The sequence below is a fragment of the Cherax quadricarinatus genome, chromosome 22 (assembly GCF_038502225.1).
Source record: "Cherax quadricarinatus isolate ZL_2023a chromosome 22, ASM3850222v1, whole genome shotgun sequence".
Classification (NCBI taxonomy): domain Eukaryota; kingdom Metazoa; phylum Arthropoda; class Malacostraca; order Decapoda; family Parastacidae; genus Cherax; species Cherax quadricarinatus.
Window position 1 is genome coordinate 19,708,562 of NC_091313.1, and position 15,992 is coordinate 19,724,553.

The 15,992-nt window shown below is 40.8% G+C and overlaps 1 protein-coding gene across 1 annotated transcript in view; it reads right to left on the reverse strand.

The window, feature by feature from the left end:
- Positions 1-574: 574 nt before the first annotated feature.
- AGO1 (protein argonaute-2) overlaps positions 575-15,992 on the reverse strand; it is a 51,635-nt gene continuing 36,217 nt past the window's right edge. Inside the window, exon 5 of the mRNA XM_070087532.1 lies at positions 575-1,545. Coding sequence (XP_069943633.1) covers positions 1,437-1,545 — 109 coding nt within the window. The 3' untranslated portion in view covers positions 575-1,436. The remainder of the gene's footprint in view (positions 1,546-15,992) is intronic.

Here is a 15,992-nt window from a genome sequence, read left to right on the forward strand (position 1 = left end):
CAGTTTAATGGTAAGCTGTGTATTAATAAATTAAAATACCCTTTAAAGAAGTTTTTGCAAAACTGCAAATAATATATACTGCAAATCCAACAACAATATCAAACCTACCTCCCACTTGAAGCAACAGCCTGCAGTTTTGGCCCAAGACTAGGAAGTACACAGTTGAGGGGAGGGTTAAGGGGTAAATAATGCTATGAAAAGTATAATCAACTCAGACTTTAACATCAGGATTTTTTTTTGAAGTGATAATCAGGGCTATATTAAAAATGCCTCAAGGAGAAACTCAAGATGCCTAAAATGTACAAAACCATTTTTCCTAAACAGTATTCACCCCAGATCCTGGGGAGATCACAGCACCACCTCCACAATGAAGGTACACATGTGTCTGAGGGCTATTTTAGCTCTCTATAAAAAAAAAATGGCAGTAAAAACTTGACTGCAGAAGTCTTTAACCTTAAATAATTAAAAAACCCATGTCACAGTGGCTTTGGATTTCCTGGCTTCAGTTACTCATCTACATAAAGTTCAGTAACTATGATGCTCAAGAGAGGTGTACTAGAATACTTCTCACCACAAAAAAAAAAAAAAAAAAAAAGTACACATATAAAAGCCTCATCATTGCTGATTAGTGTGCACAAGTTTTTTTTTTATGAAGAATAGCTTACTTGAGGGAGCTGGTGCACCAAAAGAGTGCACTAATACAAAATGTGGCTTAATCCTCTTAATAACATACTAAGTATCATGATGTAATGAAAATACGCATTTAATGCTCTCTAGCAATAGTTTCCAGTGACTTAACGTGCTAAAATCGCATATAGTACACAAGCCATCACGCTAGCATGAGGTACATCAACAGGTACATCCTAAAAGCCTTTACACCACTTACTGCAGGTACAAGTGTCCTACATTACAGACATCTAAGAACGTGGCTTTTACAGGTCTCCATATGAAAACAGTAACCTTAACCTGCAATGAAGGATTAAACCTGTACCATTGAATGTAATACAAATTGTGATGGTCATCTTTGCCTACAACTTCTGCTATCACCAAATATCTTCAAGGAATGCCGCCTAAATACTTCAACCCAAATCTAAATTGGGGACAACAAGTGATTCAGCATGACCGAATCAAGTCAGTTATAATAAACAGTCATTCAACTATCAAATACACAACTACTTTTTTAAAGTAAGAGCAGCAGATATAAACTTTGTATGTCAAATTGAGATTTCTAACATAATAATTTCACACAAGAAAAAACTTAAGTAATCACAGAATAACTTTCATATCTATGGAAGATCTAAATCAAACAAACTCATTAATTAAAAAATGACCACAATAAAGACGCATCGACGAGTATATCTGCAGATGAATCTATGTGACTTCATCTTGCACAAAGATGTTTGTGAACTTTGAGCCAGACTAGGTACAGCAATCACTTAAGCAAAGTACATCACCCTGTTGGTGTCAACATGCACCGTCACTGCTCGAGCCATTGCTGATGGTGTGCGGTCCTCACTGTTACCAGACTGGTGAGATCCTTCTCCACTGTTTAGAGGAAGAGAAAAAGTTATATTAATGAAAAGTAATGGTTTATGTTAGACTTAAGACGAAATCAGCATTTAAAAATAAATGTTCACACTTTAGAACCATCGATTAAGACGCAATCTGTTAGGACATTTTAGCTATATGATGGTTGAAAAAAGTGTGCTATCATTTCAATCATGGTCATTTATGATGGCAAAAATTTAGGGGAAATATATGGAACCATGGGAGCTCTCCCTTCTGCCTGTTGACCAGCCTATAGGTCAGGCTATTACTGTCTTGGTGGGAAAGACCTAGTCACATTTAACCCTTTGACTGTTTTGGCCGTATATATGCGTCTTATGAGCCAATGTTTTCGACGTACAGTGGACTCCCAGTTCGCGATGCCATCAGTATCCGATAAATCCGGTATTCGATGCATTGTATCGCAAAAATTTTGCCTCGGTTCCCGTTACAAAACCTGGTACAGTGGACCCCCGAGTTTCGTGATTAATCCGTTCCAGAGAGCCCGCCGAAGGTCGAAATTCACGAAACTCGAAACCATTTTCCCCATAAGAAATAATGGAAATAAAATTAATCCGTTCCAGACACCCAAAAATATTAAAATAAATTTTTTTTTTTCAAATTAAATAAATATTTACAAAATGAAAACAATCAGAAATCAAGTACATGCATTTAAAAAAATAATAACAACATTACACTTACCTTTACTGAAGACTTGTGTGTGGATGGAAGACGGGAGGGGATAGGAGGAAGGTGTACACTATTGTTTGGAAGGAGAATCTCCTTCCATTAGGACTTTAGGTAGCAAGTCCTTATCTGGGGTTACTTCCCTTCTTTTAATGCCACTGGGAACAATTTGAGAGTCACTGGACCCCTGTCGCACAAAATATCTGTCCAGAGAGGTCTTTTTCTGGCGTTTCTTTAAGACTTCCCTGAAGTGGGACACAACACTGTCATTGTACATGTTGCAGATATGGCTTGTTTCAGCTTGGTCACAGTGATACTTTTCAACAAAACTTTGCAACTCATTCCACACATGTCCTTAATCACTGAAGAAGGCACCTCATCCACTCCCTCTTCCTCCTCCTCTGAAGCAAGTTCCTCGGTTGTGGTCTGATGCTGTTCCAGTTGAAGCTCTTGTAGTTCGTCAGTGGTTAGCTCTTCCCTGTGGTCCTCCACCAACTCTTCCACATCCCCGTCACTCACTTTATTTACCAAAGGGCTTGCACTAGCTTTCCTTGGGTCCATGATAACTTATTTAGCAGTTGCAAGCACAAAAAACAATGGATTATTATGAAATGTATTGTATGAACCCACGGGGTGATGGTCACGTGTTGGTAAACAATGGCACACCGAGCGTGAATGGCGTGGGAGACTGGCTTGGTGTGCACGGTGACGGGCAGTCGGGTACCGGACGGTCGCCGAAACACGAGTCTTTTCACGAAACTCGAGGCCAAATTCCCCCCCCCCCCAAAAAAAAAACTCGCCAAAGGTCGAATTTCACGAAAGTCGAGGCTGCCGAAACTCGGGGGTCCACTGTATACGCGATTTGTCCGAGATGTGTCCACGTGTGGCCTGAACTGCCCCGTGTGTGCCAGTGTTTACAAGCCAGCCAGTGTGCTCGCATCTAAGGACACATTCAGTCCATTCCATATTATCACAGTGTTTTTGGTGCTTGTTTCTGCAAAATAAGAGTGATGGGCCCCAAGAAAGCTTCTAGTGCCAACCCTTTGAGACCAAGGGTGCTAATGACTATTGAAATGAAGAGAGAGAATTGCAAAGTACGAGAGTGGAGTGCGTGTGTCGGAGCTGGCCAAGTTGTATACAAAACCCCAATCAACCATCTCTACTACAGCGAGCAGGAAAACGGCAATCAAGGAAGCTGTTGTTGCAAAAGGTGCAACTGTAATTATCAAACAGCGACCGCAAATGTTAGAAAATGTTGAGAGACTGTTACTGGTGTGGATAAATGAAAAACAGATAGCAGGAGATAGCATCTCTCAAGCGATCATTTGTGAAAAGGCTAGGCAGTTGCATGACGATTTGGTAAAGAAATTGCCTGCAACTAGTGGTGATGCGAGTGAATTTAACCCCTTGACTGTCGTGGTCATATATATATGTCATGGGAGATACCGTGTTAGACGTATCTATACTCATAAATTCTAGCGGCTTCAAATCAAGCGGAAGAGGGCTGGTAGGCCTACATGAGAGAGAATAGGTCTCAGTGGTGGGTGTGCACCCTGTGAAAAAAAATCTGGGACTCAGCGGTGCATTGTATGAACGCCATCTTGGTAGTCCATTTTCACCATGCCTCACGCTAAGAAGTTCCTCACTCCTTGGTGGATTGGAGGTCTTTTGTTCCCAAGTGATAGCTCTAACAGCGATGAAAATATCAGTGAAAGTGAATTCCCTGGTTTTGAAGCGGGTGTGATGGAAAAAAGTGCCCAGGATAACGTAATTAGTGATGAAAACCCAGATGACCCACAACCTTCCACCTCTGGTGCTGGGCCGGCTCGTTCATGTTCACCTGTACCAGGACGAAAGAGGAAACTATTTGCCCGTGTACAAGACTCAGATGTGAGCAGTGTAAGTGATAGTGATAGTGATTTCAAGGTTACTGAAAGCAGTTCTAGTTGTGACAGTGAGGGTGAATATTCCCCAGTGAAGCGGCAGTATATACGATGTCGCATGCGGTCTGGTAGTGTGCCATATGCTCTTCCAAGAGAAAGGAGTATATCTCGGAGCACATCCCGTGGCCCTACACCACGACCTGATAGTGAAGATGATATTGTTACGATGGGTATCAATGATGTGAGTGAGGCAGCAGGCGGTGGTGGTGATAGTGATGGTGGCACGAGTCATGTGACACCAGCAGCGGGCCACGCTACTACCCACGCTGATGACTCTGCACAACTACAACCAGCCTCACCCGACCCCACACTCCCACAACAACCACAACCACAACCTGCACAACCACAACCACGTTACAATATCCAGAACCCACCAGCTGACCGCATCTGGGATTGGCAGCAAGGTGACGAGTTTGTTCCCAGTCCCCATGACTTTGATGGAGGACAAAGTGGAATACGGCCATCATGTACACTTGGGAACAATGCCACTGAACTGGAATGCTTTCAGTTGTTCTTCGATGAACCCCTGATGGACACTGTCAGGGAAAGCAATACATACTTTGAGTACACCATGGCAAACACTATTCTTTCACCAAGATCACGCCTACACCAGTGGAAGGACAACTGTGGCAGAGCTGTATCTGTTCTTTGCCACAATAATGCTTATGCCCCAAGTGTATAAGCACAGTGTCAACACATACTGGACGACACACCGCCTGATTTCTACCCCTGCTTTCAGTGACATTATACCAGTGAATAGATTTGTGTTACTGTTACGTATGTTACACTTTTCAGACAAAACAAGGCCTGACAGAAGCGACAGGTTATATAAGATCAGACGTGTGTTTATGTACCTGAAACAAAAGTGCTGTATGTATTTTTATCCCTTCAGGAAGCTTGTTATTCATGAGTCTTCTATTTTGTTCAAAGGAAGACTCTCATTCAAACAGTATATGTATACCAAGCAAGAGGAAATGCTTTGGTATAAAGTTATTTGTTCTGTGTGATTGCAAAACTGGTCTGGTCTTGGATATAATTGTGTACACTGGCAGTAAAACACTGGAAGATACCAGAAACTTACTGGGTATCTCTGGTGATGTGGCTAGAACAATGATGGAGCCATATCTTGGTAAGGGGCATATTTTATATACTGACAACTGGTACACAAGCCCTTTACTCAGTGATTTCTTGCGAGTGAACATGACAGATGTGTGTGGCACAGTGCGTTGAAATCGTAAGCATATGCCTAGGTTCGATGCTGGCAGTCGTTGAGGTGAAGTGCAGGTGTTTGCTGCCAATGACATCATGGCATTTAGGTGGCATGACAAACATGATGTCACACTGCTGACATCAGTTCACCAACACGAAATGGTAGACACTGGCAAGCAGAATAGAGACCAATGAACCCACTGTAAAACCTACAGCTGTGATGGATTACAACCTGAATATGCACTTAGTGGACAAATGTGACATGCAGATTGGGTTTGCTGACTGTGTTCGCAAGAGTTATAAGTGGTACATAAAACTGTTTTTCCATCTTCTTGACATTTCCATGCTGAATGCTTATAATATGTACAAGTTGAAGACCAAGAACAAACACAAATATGGTGAATTTTGTTTGTCAGTCATCAGACAAATAATATTCAAGTATCAAGGAACAACATAGGTAGTAGGTTGGTAGACAGCAACCGCCCAGGGAGGTACTACCGTCCTGCCAAGTGAGTGTAAAACAAAAACCTGTAATTGTTTTACGTGATGGTAGGACTGCTGGTGTCCTTTTTTCTGTCTCATGAACATGCAAGATTTCAGGTATGCCTTGCTACTTCTACTTACACTTAGGTCACACTACACTTACATGCACAAGCACATATATACACACCCCTCTGGGTTTTCTTCTATTTTCTTTCTAGTTCTAATTCTTGTTTATTTCCTCTTATCTCCATGGGGAAGTGGAACAGAATTCTTCCTCTGTAAGCCATGCGTGTTGTAAGAGGCGACTAAAATGCCGGGAGCAAGGGGCTAGTAACCTCTTCTCCTGTATATATTACTAAATGTAAAAGGAGAAACTTTCGTTTTTCCTTTTGGGCCACCCCGCCTTGGTGGGATACGGCCGGTGTGTTGAAAGAAAGAAGACCAAGGAACAACACCTGCAATAGACCAGCGCCCACGAAATTATCAACACATGTCCTCTCGTCTGAAGCCTGGTGATCAATACCCCATACCACTGCCTGCTACTGCTCTCGAGAAAAATGCTCAGAAGAGGTGTTTTGTCTGTGGACATACCACAAAACGCCCACAAAAACGCAGACACACTCGTTTTATGTGAGGAGTGTAAAACACCGTTGTGCTTATACTCATGTTTCAAAGATTTCCACAAGCTGCAGCAGTTCTAGAAAAGTGTCCAGTGATTGTACATAGCTATATATATTACAGAACAATCGTAATAAAATTTTTTTATACTGTTTGTTTGTGTAAACAAGTTTTAGGAACATTATAATGATACGAGTGTTTTTGCTATAATTGTGTTACATTCAACGAGTGTATATTTGAACATTGCACAATAATTTGGTCTCACAAGCCACAAAAGTTATGTGAAAAAATAAAATAGTGAAAAAAGAAACCGTTGAATACAAGTAAATCAAAGTTTACCGGGTGAGCGGCAGTAACCGCTGTTGTCGTTCACAGCTCATTTTCGGCAAACTTCACGCCTCTATATCTCAGTAAGTACTGAGGGGAATTTTTTTTTTTTTTGGACTAAAACAATCAGAAAAATAATTTTAACATTTTCATAAGAATTTTTTTTTTTTTCCGAATATTTTGCGACACCAGGAGACACTTCAGGATTGGGCCTTTCGACAGTCAAAGGGTTAAGGCCAGCAAAGGTTGGTTTGAAAGATTTAAGAATCGTAGTGGCATACATAGTGTGATTAGGCATGGTGAGGCTGCCAGTTCGGACCAAAAAGCAGCTGAAAAATATGTGAAGGAATTCAAGGATTACATAGACAGTGAAGAATTTAAAGCTGAACAAGTGTTTAATTGCGACGAAACAGGCCTGTTTTGGAAGAAATTGCCAAGCAGGACCTACATTACTCAGGAGGAAAAGGCACTCCCAGGATATAAGCCTATGAAAGACAGGCTTACTCTTCTGATGTGTGCCAATGCTATTGGTGATTGCAAAGTGAAGCCTTTACTGGTGTATCACTCAGAAACTTCCAGAGTATTCAGGCAAAAAGAATATCGTCAAGGTTAATTTGTGTATGCTGTGGAGGGCAAACAGTAAGGCATGGGTCACTAGGGACTTCTTCTATGACTGGTTACACCATGCATTTGCCCCCAATGTGAAAAATCACCTAACTGAAAAGAAATTAGACCTTAAGTGCCTCCTGGTATTAGACAATGCCCCTGGTCATCCTACAGACTTGGCAGAGCGACTTTCTGGGGACATGAGCTTCATTAAGGTCAAGTTTTTGCCTCCTGATACCACTCCTCTCCTGCAGCCCATGGACCAGCAGGTCATTTCCAACTTCAAGAAACTGTACACAAAAGCTATGTTTGAAAGGTGCTTTGAAGTGACCAGAGATACTCTATTGACTCTTAAAAGAGTTTTGGAAGGATCACTTTAATATCCTCAATTGTGTAAACCTTATAGGTAAGGTTTGGGAGGGAGTGACTAAGAGGACCTTGAACTCTGCCTGGAAAAAACTGTGGCCCGAATGTGTAGACAAAAGGGATTTCGAAGGGTTTGAGGCTAACCCTGGGAATCCTATGCCAGTTGAGAAATCCATTGTGGCATTGGGGAAGTCCTTGGGGTTGGAGGTTAGTGGGGAGGATGTGGAAGAATTGGTGGAGGAGGACAATGACGAACTAACCACTGATGAGCTGCTAGATTATCTTCAACAGCAAGAGGCCAGACCTGAGGAAACTGCTTCAGAGGAGGGGATGGAGAAATTGAACAAGTTGCCTACTTCAAAGATTAGGGAAATGTGTGCAAAGTGGCTTGAAGTGCAAAGCTTTTTTGATGAAAATCACCCTGACACAGCTACTGCAAGCCGTGTTGGCAACCTGTACAATGACACTGTTGTGAAGCACTTTAGGAAAGTCATACAGGAACGAGAGGTACAGGCCTCTATGGACAGATATGTTGTGCGACAGAAGTCCAGTGACTCTCAAGCTGGTCCTAGTGGCATTAAAAGAAGAAGGGAAGTAACCCCGGAAAAGGACTTGCTACCTCAAGTCCTAATGGAAGGGGATTCCTCTTCTAAACAATAGGTTCGACACTCTCCCCTCCTCCCACCCCATCAATCACCACCAGATCTTAATTAAAGGTAGTGTCATGTATTCTATTGTTAGTAGAGTACATACTACAAACTGTGCATGTCTTCTTCAGTTTGTGTGCATTAAACTTAATATTTCATGTGGTAAAAGTTTTTTTTTTCATACTTTTGGGTGTCTTGCACGGATTAATTTGATTTCCATTATTTCTTATGGGGAAAATTGATTCGCTTTCCGATAATTTTGGTTTACGATAAGCTCTCAGGAACGGATTAATATTGCAAACCGGGGGTCCACTGGATTAATATGCCAAAATTCTAGCGGCTTCAAATCAAGCGGGAGAAAGCTGGTATGCCCACATGTGAGAGAATGGGTCTCTATGGTCAGTGTGCGCAGTATAAAAAAAAATTGGGGAGCCAGTGGTGCATTGTGGGAACGTCATTTCAGTAGTCTTTGTTCAGCATGCCTAGCGGTAAGAAATATCTGACTCCCTGGCGAATCTGGGACTCTTCTCTTCCCAAGTGATAACTTTAACACAGATGGAAGTGTCAGTGAAGATGAATTTCATGGTTTTGAGGAGTTTGTGACCGAAAGCAATGCCCAGGATACTAGAAGGAAGAGATAAGAGGAAGGAAGGTAGAAAGGTATGGGTAATGTTACAATTGGGATGGTATATACATGCAGTAGCAGGTGGTGGTGTAATGCTGTGTCATGTACCCATGATGGTAGCCTGGGTACATGACTCAGCACATCCACAAGAAAGGCCAGCTTCAACCACTCGCACACCACAATAACCTCCACAACAACCCGCACAACCACAACCACCTGCACAACTACAACAACTTGCACAACCACAACAACCTGCACAGCCACAACAACCTGTGGGGGGGGGGTGAAGAGGGTTGGAATAGTTTTAAAAATGCAGTATTAGAATGTGGGGCAGAAATTTGTGGTTATAGGAGGGTGGGGGCAGGAGGAAAGAGGAGTGACTGGTGGAATGATGAAGTAAAGGGTGTGATAAAAGAGAAAAAGGTAGCTTATGAGAGGTTTTTACAAAGCAGAAGTGTTATAAGAAGAGCAGAGTTTATGGAGAGCAAAAGAAAGGTGAAGAGAGTGGTGAGAGAGTGCAAAAGGAGAGCAGATGATAGAGTGGGAGAGGCACTGTCAAGAAATTTTAATGAAAATAAGAGAAAATTTTGGAGTGAGTTAAACAAGTTAAGAAAGCCTAGGGAAAGTATGGATTTGTCAGTTAAAAACAGAGTAAGGGAATTAGTAGATGGGGAAAGGGAGGTATTAGGTAGATGGTGAGAATATTTTGAGGAACTTTTAAATATTGAGGAAGAAAGGGAGGCAGTAATTTCATGCACTGGCCAGGGAGGTATACCATCTTTTAGGAGTGAAGAAGAGCAGAATGTAAATGGTGGAGGTATGTGAGGCATTACGTAGAATGAAAGGGGGTAAAGCAGCTGGAACTGATAGGATCATGACAGAAATGTTAAAAGCAGGGGGGGATATAGTGTTGGAGTGGTTGGTACTTTTGTTTAATAAATGTATGAAAGAGGGGAAGGTACCTAGGGATTGGAAGAGAGCATGTATAGTCCCTTTATATAAAAGGAAAGGGGACAAAAGAGATTGTAAAAATTATAAAGGAATAAGTTTACTGAGTATACCAGGAAAAGTATACGGTAGGGTTATAATTGAAAGAATTAGAGGTAAGACAGAATGTAGGATTGCGGATGAGCAGGGAGGCTTCAGAGTGGGTAGGGAATGTGTAGATCAAGTGTTCACATTGAAGCATATATGTGAACAGCATTTAGATAAAGGTAGGGAAGTTTTTATTGCATTTATGGATTTAGAAAAGGCATATGATAGAGTACATAGAGGAGCAATGTGGCAGATGTTGCAAGTATATGGAATAGGTGGTAAGTTACTAAATGCTGTAAAGTGTTTTTATGAGGATAGTGAGGCTCAGGTTAGGGTGTGTACAAGAGAGGGAGACTACTTCCTGGTAAAAGTAGGTCTTAGACAGGGATGTGTAATGTCACCATGGTTGTTTAATATATTTATAGATGGGGTTGTAAAAGAAGTAAATGCTAGGGTGTTCGGGAGAGGGGTGGGGTTAAATTATGAGGAATCAAATTCAAAATGGGAACTGACACAGTTACTTTTTGCTGATGATACTGTGCTTATGGGAGATTCTAAAGAAAAATTGCAAAGGTTAGTGGATGAGTTTGAGAATGTGTGTAAAGGTAGAAAGTTGAAAGTGAACATAGAAAAGAGTAAGGTGATGAGGGTATCAAATGATTTAGATAAAGAAAAATTGGATATCAAATTGGGGAGGAGGAGTATGGAAGAAGTGAATGTTTTCAGATACTTGGGAGTTGACGTGTCGGCGGATGGATTTATAAAGGATGAGGTTAATCATAGAATTGATGAGGGAAAAAAGGCGAGTGGTGCGTTGAGGTATATGTGGAGTCAAAAAACGTTATCTATGGAGGCAAAGAAGGGAATGTATGAAAGTATAGTAGTACCAACACTCTTATATGGATGTGAAGCTTGGGTGGTAAATACAGCAGCGAGGAGACGGTTGGAGGCAGTGGAGATGTCCTGTTTAACCCTTTCAGGGTCCGTCCCGTAGATCTACGGCTTTACGGTGAGTGTCCAAACCGTAGATCTACGCCATGAGCTCAGCTCACTCTGATAAACTGTGAGTGGTACATTTGGGCCTAGATATGAGAGAATACATCTATGTGGTATGTGTGCACCACATAAAACAGATCCTGCAGCACACTGTGTATAATGAGAGAAAAAAACTGAAATCATGATTTTTCGATTAAAACAGCAACTTTGCAGTGTTTTTTCGTATGTTTTTTATAGTTGTATTTGCGATTTCTTGGTCTCATTTGATAGAATGGAAGACATATTACAGAAATAGAGATGATTTTGATTGGTTTTAGCACTGGAAATGGCTTGAAACTGAGCTCAAAGTAGCAGAAATGTTAAATTTTTGCCGATATTCAAGAGTAAACAAACGACCTCACACATCTAATACACGTCAGCTGGTGGGTCTAATATACATTCACAAATATGGTGATGATATTTATACAATTATTACAGTATTGCATAACAGTAAATCTTCTATTTTTTGGTGTGAATAAAAATTCATTATGTGAATAAAAAATCAAAATGGAATTTATTTGTAAAGCCTCAAAACATAACTAATGAACAGAGGAAATGTTAGTTTAGTGCCAGGAATGCCTACATTGTTTATTCTGGACCCTATTTTGAAATTGGAATATTTTGAACTTTGTGTTAAATTGGCCAAATTAACAATTTCTGATTACTTTATTTTGTAGTTGAAACAGTTGACTTGGCGATTTCTTGTGCTCAATCGATAGAATAGAAGTAATACTAGTGAAATAGCTAAGAATTTGGTTGATTGGAATAATGTAATTGGCCTGAAATGGGAGTCAAAGTCGGCAAAATCGCCAATTCGTAAATATCGCTGACACATCAAAATTCGCGAGAGCATAATTTCGTCAATTTTCCACCAAATTTCGTACTTTTTGTTTTATTACCTTCACAAAAAGATTCTCTACGATTTCATAAGAAAAAATAACAATTTTGTCGGATTGGCATGATCACTATTGGGCCGTGCGGACGTGCTGTGCAGTAGCTCCTGATTGAGTTGGCTTTTGCGCAGTGTTGACGTGTACTTGGCTCTGTGAAGACCTGTTTGCGCGCTCTCTAGAATTGAAGCAAGATGCCCTCCATCGAGCAACTTTACCAACAGCTTAAGGAAGAACTGAGGTTGGCGAATATGGAAATTCGGCGACTGACCGAGGAAAACAAAAAGATTCGGAGTAGTCCTCCTGTTTTGAGTCCTCAGGTCAAGAAGGGAAACTGGTCAGTGGCTGGACAGCAGGGAAAGAAGTTGACGATCAAGAAGACGAATGGAAAGGTAGAAACGATGAAGAAGAAAGAGACTGCCGTGGAAACTGTTGTGGAAACATCCAATACATTCTCAGTGCTACCCGACGAATGTGAGTTGACTACTGGGAACGACACGACGAAAGACATTAAGGTAGGTAAGAATATTGTTGTTGTTGGGGATAGCCAAGTTAGGTATATGGATAGGGCGTTCTGTTTGAAGGACAGGAGTAGGAGACAGAGAGTTTGCTTTCCTGGGGCTGGGATGGAGGATATTGTTAGCCGTCTGGATGACATCATGAGAGGTAATGGGAGCAATCCTATTATCTGTCTCAGTGCTGGAGGCAACGATGTTGGCAGACGTAGGAGTGAGGACCTGATTAGCAGGTATAGGTCAGCAATAGAAATAATTAGAAGTAAGGGTGGGAACCCTCTCATATGTGGTATTTTGCCAAGGAGGGGAGTTGGAAATGAATGGTTGTCCAGGGCAATTGGTGTCAATTGCTGGCTGGACAAATACTGTAAGGAAAATGCGGTAACATTCATAGACAACTGGGACCTCTTCTATGGCAGAAATGACATGTATGCTAGGGACGGGATTCACTTATCTAGGTGTGGGGTGGGAGCACTGGCAACTGCAGTGGAGGGAGCAGTTAGGACTTTAAACTAGGAATAGTTAGTGGTATGGGTTTTGGCAGGAAAACAGTGAAGTCCCAGTGTAGTAATATTACGAGTTCTAGGGGAACTAGTAATAATAAGAACGAGATAGATATTGAAAAGCCAGGGACCTTGGGTGATAAGGACAGTAATAGGTTTAGTAGAAAAATAGAAATGAGCAGGAAGGGTAAAGAGAAAGGAGAGTCTTTCAATGTTTATTATGCTAATTGCCGTAGTGCTAGGAATAAGATGGACGAGTTGAGATTAGTTGCTAGTGTAGGTAACATTGATGTATTTGCCTTAACTGAGACGTGGTTTAATTCAAAAAGTCGGGACATGCCTGCGGAATGTCATATTCAGGGTTTTAAATTGTTCCAAGAAGATAGAAGTATTGGGAGGGGGGGTGGGGTGGCATTGTATGTCCGAGATCGCTTGAACTGTTGCATAAAAACGGGTATTAAGTCTGAAGTAACACATACAGAGTCTGTTTGGATAGAATTTTCAGAGGGGCATGAAAAACTGATTTTAGGAGTGATATACCGTCCCCCAAACTTAGATAGGGACCAAGGGAAACTACTATGGGAGGAAATTGTTAAGGCCACAAGGCACGATAATGTAGTAATTCTAGGAGACTTTAACTTTAGTCATGTTGATTGGAATTTCTTGACTGGGAATTTAGAATCATACGACTTCTTAGAAGTATTTCAGGATTGTTTTTTGAAGCAGTTTGTGACAGAACCTACAAGGGGAAATAGCCTGCTTGACTTAGTTATGTCAAACAATGAATCCCTTGTTAATAATTTAGAAATTTCAGAGGAACTGGGTGCTAGCGACCACAAATCAATCACATTTAGCATTGAATGGAAGTACGATAGTAGCGATAATTCAGTAACAGTCCCAGATTTTCGCTTAGCAGATTACGATGGGCTTAGAGAACACTTATCATCTGTTGACTGGGGTAACGAAGAGAGCTATCAATATGACAGTTTTCTGAACACTATACATGCTGCTCAAGGAGCGTTTATCCCATATAAAGAAATTAGATCAAATAGAAATGACCCAAAATGGATGAATAATAGGCTCAAATATCTACTAGGGCATAAGAAAGGAATTTATAGGCGTATCAAAAGAGGTGAGGGTCATCTTATGAATCAGTATATTGACATTAAGAGGGACATTAAAAAGGGGATAAGAAAAGCTAAAAGGGACTATGAAATTAAAGTTGCTAGGGATTCTAAAACTAACCCAAAAAGTTTTTTCCAGGTCTATAGAACAAAAGTTAGAGATAAGATAGGTCCCCTTAAAAATAACTATGGGCACCTTACTGACAAAGAGAATGAAATGTGCTTGATTTTAAATAATTATTTTCTCTCAGTTTTTACACAGGAAGACACTAACAATATTCCAGTAATTAATTTTTACAGTGGGCTAGAAGAAGATAAATTATGTAACATCACAGTCACTAGTGAGATGGTTGTGAAGCAGATAGACAGACTGAAGCAAAATAAGTCGCCGGGTCCTGATGAGGTTTTTTCAAGGGTTCTTAAGGAATGCAAAATGGAACTCGGTGAACCATTAACTAATATTTTTAATTTATCTCTTCAAACAGGTGTAGTGTCTGATATGTGGAAGATGGCTAATGTAATTCCTATTTTTAAAACAGGGGACAAGTCGTTACCGTCAAATTATCGCCCAATAAGCCTGACCTCAATTGTAGGCAAATTACTAGAGTCAATTATAGCTGAGATTATAAGAAGCCATCTCGATAAGCATAGCTTGATTAATGATACTCAGCATGGATTCACAAGAGGCCGGTCTTGTCTAACTAATTTATTAACTTTCTTCAGTAAAGCTTTTGAGGCTGTTGACCACAATAAAGAATTTGATATTATTTACTTAGATTTTAGTAAGGCTTTTGATAGAGTTCCGCACCATAGACTGTTAAAGAAAGTGGCAGCTCATGGCATTGGGGGAAAAGTGCTCTCGTGGATCGAGTCATGGCTCACTGACAGGAAGCAGAGAGTGTCCATAAATGGGGTTAAGTCCGAGTGGGGATCTGTAACAAGTGGCGTTCCACAGGGATCAGTCTTGGGCCCGTTGTTGTTTATAATATATATCAATGATCTTGATGAGGGAATTACTAGTGATATGAGCAAATTCGCCGATGACACAAAGATAGGTAGGATAATTGATTCAAACGTAGATGTTATGGAACTTCAGGAGGATTTAAACAAACTCCATTCTTGGTCAGAAAAGTGGCAGATGCAGTTCAATGTAGATAAATGCAAGGTTCTGAAGCTTGGGAGTGCCCATAATCCTAGTACTTATAAGTTAAATGATGTAGAACTTAGCCATACAGATTGCGAAAAGGACTTGGGGGTTATGGTGAGCAGCAACCTTAAACCAAGACAGCAATGCCTAAGCGTACGTAATAAGGCAAATAGATTACTGGGATTTATATCAAGAAGTGTAAGCAACAGAAGTCCAGAGGTCATACTGCAGCTTTATACATCATTAGTAAGGCCTCACCTAGATTATGCAGCTCAGTTCTGGTCTCCGTATTACAAAATGGACATAAATTCGTTAGAAAATATTCAGCGTAGGATGACTAAATTAATACATAGCATTAGAAATCTTCCTTATGAAGAAAGATTGAAGACTCTTAAGTTACATTCACTTGTTAGACGAAGAATGAGGGGAGACCTGATCGAAGTGTATAAGTGGAAGATAGGTATTAATAAAGGGGATATTAATAAGGTCTTGAGGATGTCTCTCCAAGAGAGAACCCGCAGTAATGGATTTAAATTAGATAAGTTTAGATTTAGAAAGGACATAGAAAAGTATTGGTTTGGAAATAGGGTAGTTGATGAGTGGAACAGTCTACCTAGTTGGGTTATTGAGGCTGGGACTTTGGGTAGTTTCAAATCTAGGTTGGATAAGTACATGAGTGGGAGGGGT